At 42.4% G+C, this 26,471-nt stretch overlaps 1 protein-coding gene across 2 annotated transcripts in view; it reads left to right on the top strand.

Moving 5' to 3' along the window:
* The window catches only part of prickle2a (prickle homolog 2a), a 97,677-nt gene that overhangs the window by 39,120 nt on the left and 32,086 nt on the right, over positions 1–26,471 (top strand). For both annotated transcript variants that reach the window (XM_056236580.1, XM_056236581.1), the window contains exons 3-6: positions 3,581–3,694; positions 21,549–21,686; positions 22,659–22,862; positions 23,064–23,250. In XM_056236580.1, coding sequence (XP_056092555.1) covers positions 3,581–3,694; positions 21,549–21,686; positions 22,659–22,862; positions 23,064–23,250 — 643 coding nt within the window. The remainder of the gene's footprint in view (positions 1–3,580; positions 3,695–21,548; positions 21,687–22,658; positions 22,863–23,063; positions 23,251–26,471) is intronic.

The raw sequence follows: 26,471 nt of genomic DNA on the forward strand, positions 1-26,471 counted from the left end.
TCATGTCTTCACAGGTGTTGGGTCATCTGAAGTCCTCCAGGGGTCAGCGTCATGTCTTCACAGGTGTTGGGTCATCTGAAGTCCTGGCAGGGGTCAGCGTCATGTATTCACAGGTGTTGGGTCATCTGAAGTCCTGGCAGGGGTCAGCGTCATGTCTTCACAGGTGTTGGGTCATCTGAAGTCCTGGCAGGGGTCAGCGTCATGTATTCACAGGTGTTGGGTCATCTGAAGTCCTGGCAGGGGTCAGCGTCATGTCTTCACAGGTGTTGGGTCATCTGAAGTCCTCCAGGGGTCAGCGTCATGTCTTCACAGGTGTTGGGTCATCTGAAGTCCTGGCAGGGGTCAGCGTCATGTCTTCACAGGTGTTGGGTCATCTGAAGTCCTGGCAGGGGTCAGCGTCATGTCTTCACAGGTGTTGGGTCATCTGAAGTCCTGGCAGGGGTCAGCGTCATGTATTCACAGGTGTTGGGTCATCTGAAGTCCTCCAGGGGTCAGCGTCATGTCTTCCAAAACTGGAGCTGGCGTAATCTTAAGAAACAGAAAGTAAATGGAGAATAATTAATTTAATCTAGATCTCTTTAATATTGATTGTGAGAGTGAGTCTGAGCCCCAAACATTAACAGGAAGGCTTTTTCAGAGTTTAGAGCCAAATGTGGACACGCTCTCCCTCCTTTAGTGGATTTAGATATCCTAGGTACTACCAGAAGCTCAGAGTTGTGTGACCTTAAAGAACGTGATGGATTTTAAGGCGATAGAAAATCACAGGAGCTATCAAATTAAATACACAGGAGTTAAACCGTTTAGGGATAGGTCAGTAGTTATACTTTGTAATTGATACAGGACTTAATAGGTAACAAGTGTAGGGATTATATAATTTGTTATATGATCATATTTTCTTGGCAAGAACTGGTCAGAACTTTAGCAGCTGCATTTAGGCTTCAAATATGCGAGCTTAAGCTAAATATAATGTCTTATTTCTTTCTTTTGATTTTGACAAGGATGTATTCTGACAGGTTTCATTAGATTCACTCGTAGAGATTTAGATATCAACAATCTGTGCTTGTGAGGGAAATAGAGACAAATGAGGATCGTTGAACAGATGGAAAGGAAATGGCTCATGTCACAGAATCTGTAACTCTCTCTCTCTCTCTCTCACTCGCACACCTTTTTAAATATTTGATATCGATGTTAAATATCGTGCTTTTCATCTCAGATGCAATCTAAATTCTCAATATATCTCAGTTCATCTCTAAGCAATACATCACACACATTACACAAAAACAGCGTTTTCACACCTGTCCGTGTCGCACCATAATAATCGCCACTGAGATCGATCATGGATTAGATGAGGTCTCCATCTGAGTACCCCTCTTCTTCTCATGTCACAGTAAATGTTGCCTCGCTCTCCTCGAAAAGTTGAACAGTCCGCCTGGCTGCTGCCAAGGGTTTCTGTTTCAGTTTTCTCTTTAAATCGCCCAGCAACCTTAACCCAGCAATACAAGACATCCAGATCTCGACTGTCCCTTGTTGGTAGAAGTCGACACATTGACTCGGGAGTAGGAGCGGTCGCAATGCTTACTAACTTACTTTTACAGATACACATTTTATAAAAATGAAACAAAGGTGTCGTCATTTTGTCTATCGCAACACAAATTACTTCATAAAAACAACCTAATTTCCCTGTATAGTGGGATCTCACAATCTATACCCATTTACATTTATTCATTTAGCTGACGCTTTTATCCAAAGCGACTTACAATTATATGTTAGAGGTCGCACGCCTCTGGAGCAACTAGGGGTTAAGTGTCTTGCTCAGGGACACATTGGTGTCTCACAGTGGATTCGACCCCAGGTCTCTCACACCAAAGGCATGTGTCTTATCCACTGCGCCATCACCACCCAGAAGCTTTTGTGCTTGAAAAATATCTCAGCAAAATACCCGATGGAGATTGGGATATTGCTTAATATCCGAGCACCAATGCTTGCCCAAACATACCAAGTCATTTTTTTCTAGCATAAGCACATATGAATATTCCTCCATTGTGGGAGCTTGTAAATCTGGTCATTTTTTGTGGTTATAAGTTAATGTTTTACATGAAAACATTGACAGGATACATGGGTTTTCCTGTCAAATTTGGGATATAGAGACCTACTTTATATTTGATGTCTTTACTATGTACTTACATAAAAATTGCCTTGGACCTATTTCAAATAGACTGCTTATTGCATAAATACGTGTTGTTACATTGTACTTGCATCTAATGGCGCTTTTCCACTGCATGGAACGGTACGGTTCGGTTCGGTTCGGTACGGCACGCTTTGGCGCTTTTCCACTGCATGGTACAGTACGGCTCGGTTCGGTACGGCTCACTTATGGCGCATTTCCACTGCATGGTACGGTACGGCTCGCTTCGGCTCGCTTTAAATGGTACCTGCTCTGTTGAGGTTCCAAGCGTACCGTACCGATACTAAATGTGACGTGAAAACACTACAGATCACTAATTGGTCAGACAGACAGAATCGTCACTATCAGCGTCATTGTATTTGCGACACGAGACACTAAACCCACTCGATTTAAATAGCCAGTAGACAACAGCCACCGCTGTAGCACCTGTTTTAAAACTACTTGCTTGAAGAAAAAAAAAAGAAAGAAAACTTCCATAAAAAAAGAAATGGCTGAATCGTGGTCAGTGGACGAAGTGCAGACGTTCGTCTCGTTGGTTGCCGAGGAGCGGATAAACTAACGGTCCGACTATAATCCCACCCACTTTGAAGCGGTACTGCAGTGGAAAAGCAAACCGAGCTAAAGCGAGCCGCGCCGTGCCGTGCTGAGCCGAGTCGTACCAGCAGTGGAAAAGCGAAGCGAGCCGAACCGTGCCGCGCCGAGCCGAACCGTACTGAGCCGTACCGAGCCGTACCAGCAGTGGAAAAGCGCCATTACATTTGAAGTACCTGCCTATATTTTCATATGTAGTTATATTATTGATGGTACCTCAACCCTAAACTTACCCAACTGCAATACCCAGCAGCAAATCGAAATCTGGCAAGAGTTTAAAACAACATGCAGGTTTTAATAATAACATTTATGTACATAATAGTTAAACAGACCTATATAAAGTGATGTGGGACCATAAATTCTACAATAAACTTAAAGTAATAGTTTAATTAAGCAAATCATTATAATAATAATTTTTCGAAATGTTTTTTTTTCTCGAAATGTTCTTAATTTATTCAATCACCCCCACAGTATAGACAAGAGAATGCAAAATAATATTCTATACACATTGTCATCGCTTTTGTTTAGCATTTCTACAAAACGAATATTAACCCTTGATCACCAGAGGCATCTTATCCAAAACGGTATTGTGAAGATGTTTAATGGCCAAAATGAAGACCTACACATTAATCAAGTCCCCTTTGTTTTACACAAAGCTTTCAAGTGGTTTATGCAATAGTCAATTGAACAATTACAGTATATGCACAATATGTGTGTAGTCTGTACTGTGACAAAACATGTTCCTAATTGTTTATATGAATTATAACCATTTGCCTCTGTCTGTTTCTGTTTGCGTGAACACAGGTTCATCAATACTACAGCTTTTTCCCAGAAGATAAGGTCCCTTATGTGAACAGTATTGGTGAAAAGCATCGAATCAAACAACTCCTTCAGCAACTGCCACCGCATGACAATGAGGTTTGTTAGTACAGTCATAACTCAAAAAATTTTAACACAAAAATGCATAACAATAGCATATACTAATCGCACATACTTTTATTCTTTAATTTCATCTTGAGGTCAGCTTGTCTGTACTCATCTTAACATGAGACTTCAAGTCATAAAGATTTTTAGATAAAGATCATTCGATTTTTTCTTTGAGAAATAGAATTTAAATATAATTATTTAAAGAAGATTACATTCTTTAGCAATATTCGCACTGGATTAGTATTATCTGATTACCTCGTGTGATTTAGAAATTACCCCCCAACATCTGAATTTCGTGTGACGTATTCACACGGGATAAGCGAAGCCTGTGATTTTACTCGAATTTACTGACTTATCTCCTGGATATAGGGCCCTATTTTAACGATCTGAAACGCAAGTATCAAGCGTGAAGTGCAAGTAACTTTGTGGGCGGGTCTTGGGCGCTGTTGCTATTTTACCGGCGGGATAAATGACTCTTGCGCCCGACGCAAGTTTAAAAGGGGTTGGTCTGAAATAGCTTCATTATTCATAGGTGTGGTTTGGGCGTAACGTGAAATAAACCAATCAGAGCATCATCTCACATTCCCTTTAAGAGCAGGTGCGCATGTTGCATGGCGGATTGCTATTATAACGGCGGATTTACCAGGCGCGCGCCAGGAGCGGTTCACAGCCGAGGAGACCGACGTTCTTGTCAGGACCGTGAAAGACAGAGAAGTGACGTTGTATGGGGATGGAGAAACCCACCCAAATCAGCGTCGGTTAAACAGGCGTGGGAGGAAAAAAACTATTTTTTTACATCTTCATGGACACCACAATGATTTCCCTCATGTGTTAATATTTTTCCTTGTTATAATGTATGATTTGCAAAAATAAAAACTGCTGCATCTGTGTTGATGAGAGAATCAAAGTGTATGCGCGTTGTGCATCCGCTACATTATGGCCAAGCATGCGCCCTTAAAATAGCATTATGAACAACGCGCAACGCGCCACTGACTTTAGACTAGGCTTTTTCTGGTCAGTGGCGGAATTGTTTTCTGGAACTGCAAAATAGCACTAGGGAATGTTTGCGCCGAAACACGCCTCCTCTTTGCGCTGACCCGCCCAGGGAGCGCAAGTTCATTTCCTAGTTTACCGACGTTCGTCTGTGGAGAGAAAAGCCCGCTTTCCGCGGGTGCAAAATATGAATGATACATGCGTCAGTGTACAAAGTAATTTGTGCCGGGTGCAAGATAGGGCCCATAGTGTCTGTTAAGTAGTTAAACTAGGATTGTGTTCTAAGGTGGTTCTAATGTCTCTAGCCTTCCTCTTGGTGTGTCGATCAAAACACAGGAATGGATCAGGACAGTCTGATTCAATCAAAGGGGTTTATTTTACACTGACAATGCGTTGGTCTGTGTGAGGTATGTGTGTGGTTCTACAATAAAACATAAATAAAGAAATAATCAGCATAACATGACTTGACTGTTATACCAAATGAATCACAGTATACATCACATTGCATTACACTATATAATGTTATAATATACATAACCAAACTGGACCAATACGATGCAATTTGGCGCCGTCATTGTTTAAATAAACATAACCGGCACGTTGAAACCGAAAGTGTCCATATGAATATCACACAGCGCACTACAGTACTCCCATACGAACCTAACAAAGAATTAAGTATAATACCACAGTAACATAAATAAACAGATATGGAAAAGGCTAAAGATATCCTCAAACGATATTATATTGTGAACACAGGTCGTGAATGCACCGAACACGCGAGCTTAGTTCTCACACTCTTCATTCTGACTAACAGCGGACAAATACCATAGTGCATTTGAAAATAAATACTATTATATTAACAAGGATTGTCTACTGATCAAAACGGGTACTCACAATCAGTCCCGTGCAAGTCTCTCTCACTCGCGCTTCATTCGGCTGCGTCAGGGCGATGATTGACAGGTGCACTAAGCCCCGCCTTTCCAACATTGCCGCCCCCAAATTTATTAAGAAATTTGCTCTGTTGGAAATGAGTTCAGGGTTACTGTTGGTCGTCTTCACTCCCAGGATGGTCATCCTCTTCAGGGATTTCAGGAAGAACTATTAGACGAGCTATAGGCCGAGTATATGTTCTGTCTTTTATCTGTATCTCCGCTGTTCTGACACGGCCATCGGCTCCTAGGTAGACTATCAGAATTCTTCCAATCTGCCATAGGGACCGAGGTAGTTGGGGGTCAACCAACATGGCTACAGTGCCAGGCTCGATGTTAGGTGATGGTCTTTGCCACTTTCCTCTCGTCTGCATTGCCGGTAGATAGTGCCTTATAAATGCAGACCAGAATCTGTCAGCTAATACCTGGGAGTGTCTCCATCTCCGCTTTGTGAGGAGTTCAGACTCCGGATACACCACCTGGGGTAAGGAACCATCTGGCCGCCCCATCAGCAGGCAATTTGGAGTAACTGGGTCCAGATCAGCCAGATCTGCCGAAACATAACCTAAAGGCTTAGAATTTAGGATGGCTTCAATCTCAATCAAAACTGTCTGAAGCACTTCTTCGGACACCGTTTCTGAACCTAGGGTTGCACGAAGGGCAGCCTTTACAGACCGGATCTCCCTCTCCCACACACCTCCAAAGTGCGGAGAGGCCGGAGGATTGAAGTGGAAATTGATCCTTTGTTTGGGTAACAGCTGTTGTAAGTCTGGACTGAGTTGGTTGAAAGATTCCCGGAGTTCTGTCTCTCCACCTCGGAAGTTGGTGCCCTGGTCGGAGTACAGTTCGGCAGGCTGGCCACGTCGACCAATGAACCTTCTCAGTGCCATCAGAAAGGCATCACTGTTCATTGAGGCCAGCACTTCTATGTGCACTGCACGGGTAGTGAGACACTTGAATAGGAGGCCCCATCTCTTCTCTACCCGGCGTCCCAATGTCACCACCAGTGGCCCAAAACAGTCCATTCCTGCTGAGTAAAATGCCGGCTTAAACAATCTGAGCCTTGGAGGAGGGAGATCAGCCATCTGCTGTGTTGCTGGCTTTGACCTCCACTTACAACAGTCGAGACATGCCCTTTGGTGCTTCCTGATTGCCTCCCTACCTCTCAGAATCCACACTCTCCTGCGGAGCTCAGCAAACACCCGCTCAGGTCCTGGATGGTGAAGTCGAGTGTCATAGTCCTTGATCAGTAGCTGAGTGTTAGGATGATGAGAGTCAAGTACAATAGGGTGCACGGTAGCTGGGTCAAGGGCTTCCACTCTCCTCAGTCGTCCTCCGACTCTGATGAGTTGGTTTTCAGAGTCAAATACAGGAGAGAGACATAATAACCGACTGTTGGAGCGAACTGACTTGTTGGATTTTAGCAGCGGGAAATCCTCAGGGAAACTATCTAGCTGTATCTTTCTCAGGGCAACAGTCTCTGCCTCTCTGTAGGTACCTGCTGGAGGAGATTTATCCTGGGCAGCCGCCCCATGCAGCTCCTGTGCAACTGCGTCCACCAAATCTTTCCAGTGGTTGTATCTCCTTTCATTAGTCAACGGCATAGTGTTAGTGATACCACAGAAGATTCCTCCTTTAAGTTCAGCTGCATCTTCAGAGTTCGGAAAGTATGAGGTGGGCTGAGAGGGCCACTCCTCCTGTGGTTGCAGTAGGAACTTCGGACCTTGAAGCCATCTGTTGGGGCCGATAAAGTCTTGCAGTCCCTTGCCCCGAGTCAGGTCATCAGCAGGGTTTCCTTCAGAATTTATGTATCGCCATTCTGTCCGGTCGGTCAACTCCTGAATCTCTGCTACCCGGGTGCCCACAAAGACTTTGTACCTACAGGACTCAGAAAGGAGCCAGTGGAGGACAATAGTAGAGTCAGTCCAATAGGTGACCTTGTCCCATTTCAGAGTGAGCTCAGTTGTGAGCAACTTCGCCAACTGTGCACCTACCAAGGCGGCGCAGAGCTCAAGCCTCGGTATTGACTGTCGCTTTCGTGGGGCCACTTTAGACCGGGCTAGAAGAAAGGCAAGGTGGAGTTCCCCCCGGCGACCTTCCGAACGCAGATAAGCAACAGCCCCATATGCCTTCTCAGAGGCATCACTGAAAACGTGAATCTCCCGGCGTACATCTGATTGATCCATATAGGAGGGGTTATAGCACCTTGGAACTGTCACCTGCGATAGGAATTTAAGCTCCTCTTCCCAGTCTGTCCATGCTTGCCTGAGCTCACCAGGGAGTTGTGGATCATCCCAGTCCCGGTGGTTTAGCCAAAGCTGCTGCACGATCACCTTGGCTCTGGTAGTATAGGGAAGGATGATACCAAGGGGGTCGTACTGACTTGCCAGCACCCTATAGATGCTCCGCATTGTCAAGGCATTGTATGTGACAGGTCGGTGTTTGAACCCAAGATGGTCCAGCTCGCAGTGCCAGCTCAGGCCCAACGTTGACTCTCGTGGGTCGGCTTTGTCTTGAGAAAGCCACAACTCCAGCTTAGGGGACCTGGCTTCAGGAGGTAGATGACTGACAACTTCTGCTGCATTAATGGCCCACTGCCGGATGTCAAAACCACCAGAGGATAGGAGCGTACGTAACTTATCCACTAACAGTCGTGCTTCTTGAACAGAACTCAAACTTTGGAGACAATTGTCCACGTAGAAGCATCTGTCTACAGAGAATCTTACATCCTCATCGGGTGTACTGTGTAGCGCCACGTGTCGCTGAAGAGCGAAGGACGCACAGCAGGGGCTGCACGTAGTCCCAAAGGGAAGTACTTGCCACTCATAAGTATCTGGAGGGTCATCCCGACACAGGTCACGCCATAAAAACCGCAGGAGTGGTCTATCCTCAGGCAGTAGCAGGACCTGATGAAACATCCCGCGTATATCCCCACTTATGGCCACACTATACTCCCTAAACCGCAGGAGGACACCCAGAAGAGAAGGGCTCAAGACTGGACCCGGTAGTAAGGAGTTAAGATTTAGCCCATTATACTCGAAAGAACAGTTAAACACTAAGCGGTTCTTATCGTTGTGAGTGACCATATGGTGTGGGATATACCACTTCTCTCCTGTGGCCTCCTCTCCCTCATTCTGCAGTTTGATGGCAGCACCAGTCAACTCCAGCTTATTTATCTCAGACTTATAAATCTCCGCTTTCTCTGGTGACCGAACAAGCCGACGCTCCATGCCTCTGAGACTAGGCATTACTGTTTCCTTAGGAGCACAGAAGAAGGGGAAGTCCTTCCTGAGCAATAAAGGCGTTGCATAGCGGAGGATGCTGTTAACTTCAACCCGAGTTGTCTTAGTCTCCAAGAGACTGATAGCCTCTTGGTCCTCTTTGGATCGGGTGACCTGCTTCTCACAGCGGTAGGGTAAGACATCAATCTGCCACAGCCTTTCAACATCCTTTTTCAGCTCTAGTTCAGCAGGGGTGAGGGATACGAAGAAGCACTGTTGTGGTGACAGCTGATCCTTCAAGAATCTTGCTGGTCCCTGCAAGGTCCATCCGAGCCTGGTCTGAACAGCTGCAGGTCCCCCAGAGGGGCCCAGACGAACAGGTGATATGGGAGTAATGAGGTGCGTATTATCAGCTCCAATCAGTAATAGTGGGCTTACTCCATCGAAAGACTGTAGTGGAAGGTTCTTCAGGTGCTGATACTTCTCCAGGACACTCGGAGGGTAAGAATGGTCCGCTAGACCAAGGCACTCGGCAGTGAAGGCAGCTGAGATTCTAAATATTTTCTGTGGCTGAGTTACTGGAGAAATCTGGAAAGAGACTACGGCACCATTGACAGTCTGAACATCCTGGCGGATAGTACGCAGAGCTAAGCTCTCCATGGGACCATGAATTCCGAGTTTGATGGCTGCAGGGGATAGAAGAATCGTCCTCTCCGAACCATCATCCAGGACGGCATAAGTATCTAGGGTCCTATCTTTGTGACGGAGCAGAACTCTGACAACCTTGAGGAGAACTGGTTTGGAGTTCACTTCATGAAGAATTTGCAGGTGTCTGCCTTTACAGATACTACATGGCTTTTTGAGGGTACACTTAGCCGCTGGGTGTGCACGTCCACAGCGCCAACAACGGTGATTGGCCTGGATCCAATCTGTGATCTGCTGTTTGTTGATGGACTTGAAGGTATCACACTGACTGAGGTAATGGTCATTTTTGTCACAATACGGACAGAAAGCTTTGGGCTGTGCTTTGGTGATCCCTGAACTGGCTAATGGAATCAGAGCTGGTCCGATAGGTAATTTGGCAGGGCTCTCATCCGTGAAGGGCTCTCATCCGTGATCCATGAAGTACAGTAGCTGAACGTCCAGCAGGGTTTGTCGCTCTCCCCCGGTCCGTCTTCTGCTCTACCCTCCGCCGACGGTCCGAAGTTTGACTCTCACTGCTCTGACACCACGCTTCATACTGTAACCATTCAGAGAAGTCTAGGAGGTTGTACACTGCACCCGGACGACGGAACATGTGTCTTCTGAACTCTGACCTCATTTCAGGAGGTAGTTTGCTTAGCAGCCTCTCCACATGCGAACCACATCTTAATTCCGACTGACCTTCATGGCCCAAAGTCTCCAGCATACCGACAAGGGATCTGATTTGCAGGGCGAACTTGTCAAAGGCTGCTGTATCACCTCGTCGTAGATCAGGAGCATCCATCACCTTAGCTATCCTTCTGAGGGCTAACTTGTAAGGTTGTCCGAACCTCTCAGTCAGAGCTGCCATAGTATCGCTATACGGGAAATGTGAGTTGAGATAGGAGTCAGCCACCAGGCGGGCTTCATCTAATCTCAAATGATCCATCAATATCTGATAGCGGAAGAGCTCAGTCGCATCATGAGGTAAAAGGTTTTCCAGAGCAAGCTTTAGTCTGGTGAACTCACTAGGATCTCCCGTGATGAAGTCTGGAATGGTCGGTGTAGGCCCACGATAGGTCTTCTCTCTCTCATCTGGATGCAAAGTGGAAGCTCTGGGCGTAGGTGTCACACACCTAGGTCTCCTTGGCTAATACCTTTCATGAGGTTGAGGCAGGTAAGCAGCCCTAACAGGCTCAAACCTCTGTTCTGGATACCAACTTGGATCATGGGCGTAGGTATCGTACTCATTGGCCCTCATTTATCAAAAGTGCGTACACCAAATTTCCAGCGTACACCTGGCGTACACCCAAAACCACGGTGACTTTGAGATTTATCAATATGGACGTTGGCGTACGGCACGCTCAAATCCTACGCCAGCTCAAGAGGTGGTGTACGCACGTTTTGAGTTAGTGCGGAAATGTGCAGAAAAACAATTCCTAACACCACAAAACGCACTGACAAACTAAAAGATATTATATATTATGACCCACAGTAAAAAAACAACAACAACAACATAGTAATTATAAACTTCAGTGTTTATTTTTGTGCAACATGGACTTCAATGTTTAATTTGTGTGACTTTACCAAAGCATTTGATTTGTAGCCATATGTATTCCTTCAGTTGCGAGCCTGTGCGCTTTACCCTGACGTTTCATGGTTTGGCCCGGCAGGTGCGCACGGACTGAGTTCGGTAACGAAAGGCTTTCAATGACCAAAAAATAATTCAGACTGACAAAATAATAAAAAATACATTCTTCTTCTTTTAAATAATAATAATAATACAAATAATAATAATGACATTCTTCTTCTAAATAACAAAAAGCGTCATTAATAATACAAATCATACTAATAATAAGAAGAATATTACAAATTGTCATGCAATTATTAATGTGAATGAATGGTACTCCACATCACATCATCATCATCACTATTGTACACCCCAATACATGTAACGTGATTCGAAATTGAATGCTAATCATAGACTGTAAGATGCTAATTCAAAAGACGTGCTGTAAAATAATGCATTGTGATAGGTCATTTCGGCTTCACGTCAGAGAAGTTTCTCTTCTTTGCCGTCTTCCGTGTGTCCATGGCGTAAAATGAGGGCGCGGGGGAAGCGGAGACTTGAATATATAGGGGCGTGTTATTCTAATGACGATCGTTTTTAGCCGCGGGATTTATCAAGGGCAGGCATTGCGTACACCTGGATTTCAAAGGTACGCACAGCTTCATGAATCAGGCGGTGAGAGGAGTGTAAGCATAATCTTACGCCAACATATACGCCCGTTTCTACGCAAGAATGATAAATGAGGGCCATTGAGTGGTGGAGGTAATCTGCGAGAAGTAGGTGGGACAGCTTCATCTGGATAGCTGGCAGGAGGGAAGTCATAATAATTAGGGGGCTTAACTGACTGTGTGACTTCTTGTTTGGCAGGCAATCCAGTTTGTATATGATCTCTCATTACTTGAAGCTCACTAAGCATCTTACCCAAGAAATCTACCATCACATGTTCCCTTAATGGCTCAGCATTCCTCTCTGGGTGGTTAGACAGAAAAAAACCATCTCTACAGTCCACAGTCTGCTTCGGGGTTGAGAATGAGCTGTAATCCCCTTTAAGGGCAGACGAATCTGAGTTCACCGGTGCAGCAACTGTGCTGGCCAACCGCATTGACTGCCGGTTGGTAGATGAGTGGGGAAGTGGTGTTGGAAGAGACTCAGAGCGCAACAGGGGTTGCGAAGGCCTGCGTGCTGAGTCACAGACAGTTTGTGAAGATAATTGAACCTCAGTCTCTTCCCAAGGCCGATGATATGGTGAAAACTGAGGTTGAGTAAAAGGCATGGGAGCTCTCACCTGATGTCTTTCATAGGAATGCTCTCTGTTATAAGCAGCCGGCGACCATTCGTCCACCGCGTTCCAGGAATACTGACTCACAGGACTAGAGGCTCTGTCAGAGGGGGAGGGAGAAATCCTGGCAGCATCTGAGGGATTTCCTCTCTGTGGCTCCTCTGCAGCATAAGACATCATTGGCTGTCTGATCGGTCTACGTCGTGCAGCTGTGAGATCGTAGTCCTCGAGATAGGCAGGAGTGCGAACATGGCATTGAGGTCTGCCACCATCTGCATATACCCCTTCTGGTTCCATATCAGAGCTGATAGATCCCACTTTATCCAAGAGCAATGGCCGATATCCGGCTCGAAGGACCAATTTGTTATGTAGTTAAACTAGGATTGTGTTCTAAGGTGGTTCTAATGTCTCTAGCCTTCCTCTTGCTGTGTCGATCAAAACACAGGAATGGATCAGGACAGTCTGATTCAATCAAAGGGGTTTATTGTACACTGACAATGCGTTGGTCTGTGTGAGGTATGTGTGTGGTTCTACAATAAAACATAAATAAAGAAATAATCAGCATAACATGACTTGACTGTTATACCAAATGAATCACAATATACATCACATTGCATTACACTATATAATGTTATAATTAGTGCTGTCAAACGATTAAAATATTTAATCGCGATTAATCGCATTAATGCCATAGTTAACTCGCGATTAATCGCATTTAATCGCACATTTTTATCTATTCTAAATGTCTCTTGATTTCTTTTTGTCCCATTATTTTTTTCTCATTTTAATGCTCTTATCAACATGGAAAAGTGGATCGGATTGCTTTGTGCAAATGTTTTTTATTGAAAACAATATTGGCATATACTGTTCAATTTCACACTAAAACATTATCACTTGGAGCAAATAATCTCTCACACAATATAACACTGTCCATCAATAAAAGGGTGAAATAAATACTGACGAGGTCCTGATATTGACGAGGGGGCGGAGAATTCGCATCAGCTGTGTGTGTGTGTGTGTGCGTGTGTGTGTGTGTGTGTGTGTGTGTGTGTGTGTGTGTGTGTGCTGGCCATCATCAAGTGGTATTCAGACTGGACGTGCTGCGATGATGATAGCTCAGTTCACAACGACAAAACACACAGATCACTTTGGTCTTGTCAATGGAACCATTTGGCAACTTTTTAAAAGTAAACTTTCCATTCAGAATCTTATTGGCATCCATTTCGGCGTCTCACGCTCGTCATCCACTCAAAACTGGACGTTTTGAACGTTCCTATAACATTCAGAAATAACGTTTTTATAACTTAATGGGAACGTTATGAAAACATTCTTATAACCTAAAATTGTTAGCTGGGGAAGAGGAGAGATTCGCGATTGCACTGAACACGTTTTAAGTGCAGGCATATTCTCTGAGTGAGCCCAGAGAAAATTCTTACAAGAGCAGCGTGTATCTGAGAGCGCGCGCGACTCGAGCAGAGAGATTCGTGCTCGGCACATTATATTCCGCGCGCGAGCAGAGAGATTCGCGCTCGCGCATCCGGCTCGCAAGCCCAAACAAGTGTGTGCGGCGTGCCTGTTGTTTTGTTTCCGGTCTAGCTAGATCCGCTTGCGCTTTCAAAACGTCCTCGCGCGCCGCAAGCCATTGAAATGAAAGGGTTTCATAGCGCAGCGGCCCGCATGCCGTCCTGTTGCAAAAGCATGTGAAAAGAAAAAAAACTACAAAGTTTGCTAGGCCAAAAAGACCGTTAATCGCGCGATAAAAAAATTAACGCCGTTAAAATGGGTTTGCGTTAACGCCGTTAATAACGCGTTTAACTGACAGCCCTAGTTATAATATACATAACTAAACTGGACCAATACGATGCAATTTGGCGCCGTCATTGTTTAAATAAACATAACCGGCACGTTGAAACCGAAAGTGTCCATATGAATATCACACAGCGCACTACAGTACTCCCATACGAACCTAACAAAGAATTAAGTATAATACCACAGTAACATAAATAAACAGATATGGAAAAGGCTAAAGATATCCTCAAACGATATTATATTGTGAACACAGCTCGTGAATGCACCGAACGCGCGAGCTTAGTTCTCACACTCTTCATTCTGACTAACAGCGGACAAATACCATAGTGCATTTGAAAATAAATACTATTATATTAACAAGGATTGTCTACTGATCAAAACGGGTACTCACAATCAGTAAGAGACGCACACTATAGCACACAAAATAAGGGTTAATTCTCCCGGTCCCGTGCAAGTCTCTCTCACTCGCGCTTCATTCGGCTGCGTCAGGGCGATGATTGACAGGTGCACTAAGCCCCGCCTTTCCAACAGTGTCAATAGGCTATTGCTTGGACATGTCTTGTCGTAATAGGTCAAGGTCTAGCTGTATGATATATCATAAACAGAAGAATGCTCCTTACCGCATGCTGCTATACATGTCATCCATGTCCATCTAATCATTCTTTTTGTTTTCGCTCTTCTGATGATTTTCAGCTTTCTCTTTCTGCAAATTGCATAGTTGAATAGTGTAGGTATAGCGAAATGACCCAGCACCCAAAATACTATCAAAACACTACAACGCAGTCTCCATTCTTCATAAAAGATCGATAAAAAGCCGCACAGGAAACAAAAACCTTGAAAAAATTATATACGACCCACCAAATCAGAGAGATGCCTCACAGGACCTCGGTGTTCGGCGAAATATGGTACAACGCGCATACACTTTGATTCTCTCATCAACACAGATGCAGCAGTTTTTATTTTTGCAAATCATACATCATAACAAGGAAAAATATTAACACATGAGGGAAATCATTGTGGTGTCCATGAAGATGTAAAAAAATGTAGGCCTAAATCTAGCTGACACATTTACCAACATTTTTCAGGCTAATTGTAGTAATGACGGATCAGACCTGTTTGCCCAATAGTGGCAAGACACATGTGTATATAAGGACATCTGACGAATTAGTTTGTCCGTCAAGAACCAGGATTAAAAAAAAATTCCCATCCCCATACACCGTCACTTCTCTGTCTTTCACTGCCCTGACAAGAACGTCGGTCTCCTCGGCTGTGAACCGCTCCTGGCGCGCGCCTGGTAAATCCGCCGTTATAATAGCAATCCGCCATGCAACATACGCACCTGCTCTTAACCCTCTGGGGTCTAAGGTGTTTTTGGGGTCCTTGAGATGTTTTGACATGCCCTGACATTTGTGCTTTTTTCAGTTGCTTATAAACATATTAATGGCACAGGTATAATTATACTCTATATAGCACAAACAGGGCTACCATAATATGTGAGCAACATGTATGTACATATTTGTATTTTTGAGAGAATATTGTTTATGCACAACACAACATAATTCAAAGATACACAACAAAGGACAAAAAAGCACATTAGTAAACACACTGATCTAAAGACAGAGGCTTGAACAGTCACACAACTTTGTGCCATTGAAACAGTACATACCTGTCATTTGCAAGGTGTTTGATTTTTCATTTTACCATGTTCATGTACAGAGACTGTTGAATGTTGAAGTCAGCAGGACTCATCAGTGGCATCTCTCCCTGTAAAAAAAAATTAAAAAAAATAAACACCTTTGAACATGCTGATATCAAGAGAAACTATATGGCTGCACGACTTTGGGCATGCATTGTAGATTTTTCTGGTTAAAATTGCGATTTAATTATATATATATATGGGTGTGTTAACTTTAGCATAGTGCTTAGAATAAGTGAACACACCCATGCTAAAGTTGACTACCCTTCACAAAATAGACATGGTTTTATTTCAGTTAGCCTAACTGAACATTTATACATAAATAATATATTGTATTTAGACAGTATCACATATTTTACCGGAGGCTGAAATATATTTCACTAAATCATTATATAACCTAAGCAGTTATTGGCAAACTAAATAAATTACGCGTAAGGCAGTATATTAGCATGATAATCAGTGTCATAAACTAATCTCAAAACTGAGTGAAATATATGTAGTAGGCTAATATCACATATAAAAAGTTTACACGAGCGTGTAGGCCTACGTATAGGGATATTGTGACTGTGAGGTAATCTTTCCTATGTCAAAAGCTAGCCAAAACTAGGCAAAATATAGTCTGAAAATTCATTTGAGCTCTATAATCAGAAAAGGAATTATATAACACTAAACAACTTACTCCGAACTTGTATCCTCAGCGGGTTCAATTCGTTCTTCAAAATGCAGCCGTTCGTCGTCCGAGTTTCAAATTTCTCTGAGGAAAAGGTGAAAAAGTTCCTCTGAAGGAGTAGCGTGCCATTCTCAAAATGCGATGAACTATCAGTGAATCTGATGAAGAAACGTGTTATTATGCCATTGATCGCTGCTGGGCGTGTGCGATGCATAACGTTAGATCACCTATTTACCATGTGAAAAGCTCTGGGGGCGTGGCGGCCTCAGCTCATTAAAGATAATGAAGGGAGAACGAAAAAACTGTACCTCTCCTTGGTTTCAAACGGATTACATAAACTGGAAATATATATTTTTAAAATAAATTACTTCATTTAAAAGAAGAGAATTGCAGCTTCATAAAGAGAAATCTCTCGTATCTCTGTGACAAGTATTGACTGAGTTATAGTTAATTTTTCGGACGCGTTTCAGAATGGACTTTACTGACAGAGAAAAGGCAAAACGCGCATCAGGTTTATTTTTCTTTATTTGACGAAAAGCACAACACTTTGTTTTTATTGTGAGTACCCACAAAAAAAATAGACACTTAACAGGATCGAATGATGTACAACACTTATATGTAAGATCAAAATCAACAGAGTAATCTGTTAGATCTGGGGTCGCCGGCCGACCCCAGAGGGTTAAAGGGTGTGTTGGATGACGCTCTGATTGGTTTATTTCACGTTACGCCCAAACCACACCTATGAATAATAAAGCTATTTCCGGTAAAATAGCAACAGCGCCCAAGACCCGCCCACAAAGTTACTTGCGCTTCGCGCTTGATACTTGCGTTTCAGATCGTTAAAATAGGGCCATATGAGTGTAAATGAAAAAGAACTCGTCTAGAGTGACTCCACCTTTAGAACTCAACTTGTGTCCTGCATTACAATTGTATACATACACAAATAAACGGTGTGTTACTTTGGTCAGAAATTATCTTGTGATTTTTAAATCAGATCCCAAGCTCTTTGATAAAACAGTTGCCCCAATTTGCACTATATTGTCAATTTTTGAAGTAAAGTCATGTAAATTATTTACACAGGGCACTTCATAGTTAAACATAAATTATAGCCAGTTTCTGGTCTTTAGGGAAACTGTGTAGGTTTAATTCCCCATTTGCAGTTTTAAATGCAATTGCAACTGTTTACAGGTTAAAGATTTATTAATCTGCAATCCTAGGATCTACAACAAAATCTATGTAAAAATGTGCTTCATAAAACAAAACACCACTTGATACTGTATGTTATAAGGATTTGACCACAGGTAGAGGGTTTTCTTAGACAAAGTGGAGTAAATATTATAAAAATAATATACACAAATATTATAAAAAAGCATATTTATTAATAGCAATAATATGAATAAATAATACCTGTGCAAAGAAATGTAGTTCATTCATACACTGAACAAAACTATAAACGCAAAACTTTTGTTTTTGTTTTTCATGAGCTGAGCTCAAAGATCTAAGACTTTTTCTATGTACACAAAAGGCCTATTTCTTCAAATATTGTTCACAAATCTGTCTAAATCTGTGTTAGTGAGCACTTCTCCTGAGCCGAGATCATCCGTCCTCCTCACAGGTGTGGCACATAAAGATGCTGATTAGACAGCATGATTATTGCACAGGTGTGCCTTAGGCTGGCCATAATAAAAGGCCACTCTAAAATGTGTATTGGGGGGTCCGGGGGGTACCGCCCCGAAAAAAGAAAAAAAGGTTGTTGATTGTGGCCTATGGAATGTTGGTCTACTCCTCTTCAATGGCTGTGCGAAGTTGCTGGATATTGGCAGGACCTGGAACACGCTGTCGTATACGCCGATCCAGAGCATCCCAAACATGCTCAATGGGGGACATGTCCGGTGAGTATGCTGGCCATGCAAGAACTGGGATGTTTTCAGCTTCCAGGAATCGTGTACAGATCCTTGCAACATGGGGCCGTGCATTATCATGCTGCAACATGAGGTGATGGTTGTGGATGAATGGCACAACACTGGATCTCGTCACGGTATCTCTGTGCATTCAAAATGCCATCAATAAAATGCACCTGTGTTTGTTGTCCATAACATACGCCTGCCCGTACCATAACCCCACCGCCACCATGGGCCACTCGATCAACACCGATCTTGGAGGTGAAGATGCTGATGTGGAGGTCCTGGGCTGGTGTGGTAACACATGGTCTGCGGTCGTGAGGCCGGTTGGATGTACTGCCAAATTCCCTGAAACGCCTTTGGAGACGCTTGTGGTAGAGAAATGAACATTCAATTCATGAGCAACAGCTCTGGTGGACACTCCTGCAGTCGGCATGAATGAATGTGTTTGGGATGCTCTGGATCGGCGTATACGACAGCATGTTCCAGTTCCTGCCAATATCCAGAAACTTCGCACAGCCATTGAAGAGGAGTGAACCAACATTCCGCAGGCTACAATCAACAACCCCACCACCAACACCACCACCACCAATACAGTAAAACTGCACATTTTAGAGTGGCCTTTTATTGTGACCAGCCTAAGGCACACCTGTGCAATAATCATGCTGTCTAATCAGCATCTTGATATGCCACACCTGTGAGGTGGATGGATGATCTCGGCACAGGAGAAGTGCTCACTAACACAGATTTAGACAGATTTGTGAACAATATTTGAGAGAAATAGGCCTTTTGTGTACATAGAAAAAGGCTTAGATCTTTAAATTCAGCTCATGCAAAATGGGGGCAAAAACAAAAGTGTTGCGCTTATAATTTTGTTTAGTGTAACTTAATCATAGCTAGGCTTGGGTATCGAGTATCGAGTATCGATTGGAACCGGGACTAGCTTTTCGATTTTCCCGGAATCGTTCAAAAGTTTAAATTTCGATTCCTAGTTTCGATTCACAGTCCGCCGACCGGACACGCCCGCGGTAGCAGAAGCGCGGCTGTCTGCTTTGCGAGTGGCAAAACGCATTTTCCAGCTGCACAGCTAGCACTGTGAGTGTCTGGCTCACTCATTGGCTGTGTTGCGGCAACTGCACATCCAATGGTGCGGGCGCCTCCAACGTGTGCGCCAATGAGCTAGCATTACATCATACACGTCAGAGTCCGCCAAGGGGGCGTGGCCCGACGCCCCCGAAAAAATAGCCATTATAGCCAGTGTTGCCAACTTAGCGCCTTTGTCGCTATTTTTAGCGACTTTTCAGACCCCTTTAGCGACATTTTTTTCAAAAAAGCGACTAGCGACAATTTTAGCGACTTTTTGGACAAACCTCAGTAACCTCCAAATGTTGCCAGTCCTGTCCTGCGAGCACGAGGTCTTGCTTTCTCCCTGTCGTCACTCTCTCTAGCTGCGTCTCCCCTGTTCAGTGAATGGCTGAGAGGAGCGCACGGCCGCTGACAGACGCGAATGAGCAGTGTTTTTCCACGGACTTATCACTTATCTGCTTTTCTTTTGTTTTATATTTAAAGAATTTAGTTTGACCATTTTCATTTTATTTATTTTCTTGTGCTTATTACTTGTAACACTCACTATCACAGAGATTAGTTCATCCGGTTCCCTAACTCTCTCAATTCAGATAATGTTCCACATAGGCCTTTACAAAATGTAATCATATATATTACAGCTACTTGTTCTATTGTCTGACAACAACAAAAAAAAGGAAATGAAAACAGCTTTATTTGACATTCGGCTATATTATATTAAATAGACTAATAGAGCATTAATTTAAAGAGAAAATGCACTAGGCTGACAGAACGAAAGTACGACGCGATGACGTCATTAATATGCTAATTGACGTATGACGTCATCTAGCAACATTTAGCGACTTTTAGGGAAGACCTTAGCTACTTTCCTTTGAAAATAGTTGGCAACACTGATTATAGCAGCAGTTTACCACAGCTCGCTCGGAGCGATCAATGTCGGTTATATATACTGTAAAACTCCAATTAATGTTAATAATATTTGTTTCAATCACTGAATGAAGCCTGCTATATTTAGGACAAGAGTCGTGACCTTAATTTGCTTGCACAAAACTCTTGATCCAGCACTCAACATTTGTTTATTGTTGTTCATTTAAACCGTTATGCGCAGAGAGCTTGAGGGCGAGAGAGAGAGAGAGCCTGCGGTTGAGCGAGAGTGAGGTCTGCGGTCTTGGCCATTAGTTGATTTACTTTTTTTTGTGTAAGTTAATACGTTGTCAAATATGTTTAAACTTAAACTACCTATACAAGTAGTTATGTCTCTTTGTATTAATTTGTCCTGTTATTGACGTAATGCGCGTCATTGACAAAATGCGCAACCAGATGTTCAAATAGTTCGAATATATGTGGTTTCTTTAGAGGGAATATTCGAACGTCATTTTTGAGCAATTTTGACAGCCCTAGGTTAGCCCTTCAGTGGGAGCATGGTAACATGCTCAAGTATCTGCAGCATCATACACTCATGTGTAAATGTGTTTTCATTAGGTTTTCAAAAATAAAGCTCTCTTGAGGAAAGTGTACCCCTGTGAAAATATATTCATAATTTATAATATTTATATTCAAGTTCATAGATTTGATATTTATATTGTAGTTGAAAACAGCCCTGTGAGAAATTCATAGTAAAGTTCATAAAAAGTTAAAAGTTCATAGAATTAAAATTGATGGAGAAGGTCAGACTATTTCCTTCAGAAAGACTGTTGGTTAGCTAGCTCATTTAAAATATCCTTAACTTTTTTGACCCCGCCTCTTAAAAGAATCGGAATCGAGAATCGTTAGGAACCGGAATCAAAACAAGGAATCGGAATCGGAATTGGAATCGTTCAAATTCAAACGATACCCAACCCTAATCATAGCTGTTTATGACTGAAAAGGAAGGTTGCTATTTGGCGCATTAGAATTGAATGTGCAGTCACAGGTTCATCTGCATTTTATACTGGCATTGCATGAGGCTCATCCAATAAGAATTCAGATGATCTATAATGATGCTTGCTTACTGATGATACTTTCTGATGTCAGGTTCGGTACTGTACCTCACTGGATGAAGAAGAAAAGCGGGAATTGAAGATCTTCAGTAACCAGCGAAAAAGAGACAATCTAGGCAGAGGCACTGTCCGACCTCTACCCCTCACTATAGCTGGAGCTATATGTGAACAGGTACATGCGAGTCCTAAATAACAGCAAGCCAGAGACTGGCACAAAATATAAGCGATTGGAACAGGACATGTTTTTTGAACCATTCATAACAATGCAGGCAGTAATAGTCTTTTAGTGGAGATATGCAAGCTTTTGTTTTTCACCCTCATTATCTTAGAGATGTGCACGTAATCTCTCCATAGCCGCCAGACCGGCAGTCATTTGCATAAATTAAACATTAACTCATCGACCTATCAACATCTTTTCTGGACTAGTGAACTGGATTAACAAAAATGAGTAGCCATGCAGATGTAGTAAAAATGTTTCAGTATATATTTCAGTAATGATTGCATGTTACACTGCATATTATAGGCTGCACAATAAAGGTAGGGACACACCAAACCAAGCGGCAAAGAACTAGCGCTGATGAAAGCCGACTGTGTTGTCTGTGTTACTGTTGTCGCCTTAAAAAGTCCGTGCTTGAACACACCGAAACGACTACAGGCGACTGTCAACTAGCATGTGCGTTCCATGCCTGCGTGAAAAGGAGATAACTGTCTATTCTAGCAGATATATTAGTCTATATTCGACGTTCTAACAGGGAAAGCGAACTAAGACTGCATGTATACAAACCATAAACAAAGCAGTGCTTGCTTACCGTTCTGAATATCCAAATGATGATCACGTTCTTTATTCCACTCCGCTCATGTTATTATGAAAATATTCGCGCAGTGGAATGCTCACGTAAGATGACGTCAAATTAGAACAGCCTTCTTTCTGTGCCGTCATGACTTCTTTGCTCGCTTTCATCACTTTTGCTCTTTTTCTTGTTCGCTAAACGGAACAGCCAATCAGAGTTCTCTCTCTCACCAACGATTCTATGTGTTAAATTGGCCAAAAAAAATCTGTCGGTCGGCGCTCAGAAATGGAAAAGGTGTGTCCCTGTCTTAAGGTGCAACAAGCAGCAAATGACAAAATGTCCCTCTCACACAGTGCAGAGACCAGATCAATGGTGGCGATATTGCAGTGTTGGCCTCGCGGGTTGGCCATGGCCTGTGTTGGCACCCCCACTGTTTTGTGTGCAGCGTGTGTTGCGAGCTATTGGTAGATCTCATCTACTTCCACCTGGATGGCAAGATCTACTGTGGCCGCCACCATGCTGAACGAATTAAGCCACGTTGCTCAGCATGTGATGAGGTAAGCTGACCATGTAGAATCCAAGCATTTGTCCAATGTCTGAAATCAACCTTTATTCTGTTTGCATTCTTAAACATTCCAGTGGGTGACCTGTGACATGTCAGTACCCAGAAGCCCTGCTTCAGAATATAAAATCCCTCACATAAATTGTGAACATAAATGCACACACGCATGATGTTAATAAATCTCTCTCTTTTGTAGATTATCTTCGCAGATGAGTGCACAGAAGCAGAGGGACAGCACTGGCACATGAGGCATTTCTGCTGTTATGAGTGTGAGGCTCCACTAGGTGGTCAGCGGTACATCATGCGTGAGGGTCATCCTCACTGCTGCAACTGCTTTGAGTCACTTTATGCAGAATACTGTGACTCTTGTGGAGAGCACATAGGTAAGGGCCTCCTTCAATCTGCATTTTTTCCTCATGCTTCAATCCACAGAATTACTGCAAGATCAAACTAGGCCTGCTTTTACACTGCAAGTCTTAATGCATAGATCTGGGGCCGTATTCACAAAACATTTCATCTTACCACTAAGTGTTCTCCTAAATGGCAGTGAAAGTTCTTAGTTAACCCTCTGGGGTCTAAGGTGTTTTTGGGGTCCTTGAGATGTTTTGACATGCCCTGACATTTGTGCTTTTTTTTCAGTTGATCATAAACATATTAATGGCAAAGGTGTCATTACACTCTATTTAGCACAAACAGGGCTACCATAATATGTGAGCAACATGTATGTACATGTTTGTATTTTTGAGATAATAATGTTTAAGCATAGTTTTTGAAAAAACAGTAAAGTTTCTGAAATAAGGCCACAAAACACATACTAAATATCTGTCCACAAGACTTTTGACTAATGAATGTTGTTGCCAAGAGTTTTTGCTTAAAAGTAATCTGAAAATCATCCTGCTTACTCATTCACATAAAACAATACATTGATTTAAATTTTGTAAAACACTTTTTGTTTAGAAAGGCAATATGCGTGGGGGCGTGAACGATCATGAATAATGCTGTGATTCACACTTGAGAAGACAATGACCCGCATAATGAGCCGCATAATGAGCTGCATAATGAGCTGCATAATGAGCTGCATAATGAGCCTTTCAGTCAGGTATGTTACTGAGAGGGAACTAAAGAATGTGAGGACAAAAGATTATATATTGCTTTTGCTTGTTGTGTTTTTAGAATATAGTTAACAATTTAATCCAAATGTAAATGAAAGTCAAAAGCACATTTTGAGTACACAGTCATACCTGGAAACAAATCCTGTTCAAATAGGCTATATGGGCCATTCTACAGAATTGGTTCAAAGTTAGAGTTCAAAACATCTAGAAAAAAATGTGTCTTTTTCGACAAATTTTGTATGCATGCAAATTGTATAATATCCAAGGTAAACATTTCTAGTAATTGTGCAGTTAATTATCATACTGTATTTTCAGAAAGTTTTGGAATATTTATCCTCTTCCCAAATTTGTCACTAATAAAACACAATAATACATAATTTAATGAGAAGGCTTATATTGACCTATTAAGATTTTGTTTACATCTACCTATTTTATTAAAAAGTTTTCACACGTAAATCCACAACAACAACTATTTTAACAAAATTTCAAGTGTAATCTTTCTTTGTATAAAACATTTTATCATACGTATTTCAAAGTTAAGGATTCATTAGTTTGAATATACATTTCTTAGTTGATAATTCAATATACCTATATTATTTTTGACAAAACATCCCATACTATATATTTAACATATGAGCATAAATTGGCGAACAAAAGCTTATTTGATGTGGCAGTAGTCTATTTTACAGTAAAACTTTTTAATCTATCCAAAACTAGTCAACAAAATCTTGTCTAAACAATCATATTTCGTTTTTATGATATATTAATATAGGGCATAATGTTATATTGCAGTTCAATATGTTGCTTATACAAAGACATTTTATTTCAACATATTTCAGTCGATTTTTACTCCTCGGTATAGCAATATAGTTTGGGAAAAGCTAAACTAGTAGATGTGTTAATGTTCAGGTAAAAATAACATGTTTACTAATGTAAGTGCCTGTAGTAAACAACAGCGCGCATCTGTACCACTCATTCACACATAGGCACGGGATTCATATTTAAACAGTCTTTTGCGGTTTACAGACAATATATCGCGATTAGAACCAACCACTTAAGAATAAAGAACTTACTATTCACAATCCTCTGCTGGATCCGTTGCTCCTCGAAAGGAAACCGATACCAGCACTTCTCAGGTCAAATTTTCCAGGAAAAATACTACTATTTTGCTTTTATTTTTCCTCACAGCCAAGCAAGACGACGTAAAGTACATGAATCTGATTAAACTTGATGAGTTTTATCGACCTGATGTGTGCGTTGACAGGTTTGCATGAATTGCCTCAGATCATTTGCGTTTCAATATTGAGAACGACATGAGAACGACTGAAATATCTCTCTTTTCATACAGATTATATAAACAGAGAATATTTGTTGTTTTGTTTAAGTTTAGAGACGTGCTCCAGAAAAACAGTTCACGGAGAAGGAGAGGCAGAAAGCACACCCTGTTTATTTTCTTTATTTTACAAAAGCACAATGTTTTGTTTCGATTGTAAGTGGACACATACAAAGTAGACATTATACAGTTTATTATTTAACATTTCTTAAGTCTGTAGGACCATAAATGAAGGAGTATTTTAAGTCTATTTTGCTGCTATGTGAAAAAAATCCAGCAAAACGCCTGACGCGTTTGTCAGCCCCAGAGGGTTAAGAGTTTTCTCGTAAACCCTGTTCACAAAGCTGCTGAGACCAACTTTTTCCAAGGAACAGAGAGAAGTCTTAAGCTAAGAGAAAGGGCGGGGTTCACCGCATTGCTATGGATGATGTCAACAAGCTTACTAAATATGACCACAGTGATTGGCTGTTGGGGGAGGAGTCTCTGTCAGTGATATAAATATTGTAGAACAAGGTATCATTTTGCCATAATTTAAATTAATATTTCAAAATAAAAATGTTGCCATATTCAAATAAAGGTTTTAAAATGTAGGCTAAGTGTCACTAATTAAACTAGTATATTCAGCTAATTGTCTTACATGTCTGCATTTCAAGAGATTGCAGAATTCAAGCGACAAATTATAAACAGAGTTCGGTAGGAGTACGTTCAAACAGTCTATCTAATCAGCTCGAGTCTCAAGAGAGATACACAGCCAAGAGCTGGCTCAACTAGTGACCTCGACAGTTTTCTGCATCCCCCCGTTCCTCACACTCGGCTGGGGATACTGGAATAACTCTGGGTTTGGGCTGAACTCCTCACTCTCAGCTGGGGACACTGGGAATAACTCTGGGTTTGGGCTGAACTCCTCACTCTCAGCTGGGGATACTGGGAATAACTCTGGGTTTGGGCTGAACTCCTCACTCTCAGCTGGGGATACTGGGAATAACTCTGGGTTTGGGATAAACTCCTCTCTCTCTGCTGGGGATACTGGAATAACTCTGGGTTTGGGCTGAACTTCTCACTCTTGGCTGGGGACACTGGGAATAACTCTGGGTTTGGGCTAAACTCCTCACTCTCGGCTGGGGATACGGGAATAACTCTGGGTTTGGGCTAAACTCCT

The sequence above is a fragment of the Rhinichthys klamathensis genome, unplaced genomic scaffold (genome assembly GCF_029890125.1).
Source record: "Rhinichthys klamathensis goyatoka isolate OS25496 unplaced genomic scaffold, OSU_Roscu_1.1 h1tg000453l_1, whole genome shotgun sequence".
NCBI classification, from domain to species: domain Eukaryota; kingdom Metazoa; phylum Chordata; class Actinopteri; order Cypriniformes; family Leuciscidae; genus Rhinichthys; species Rhinichthys klamathensis.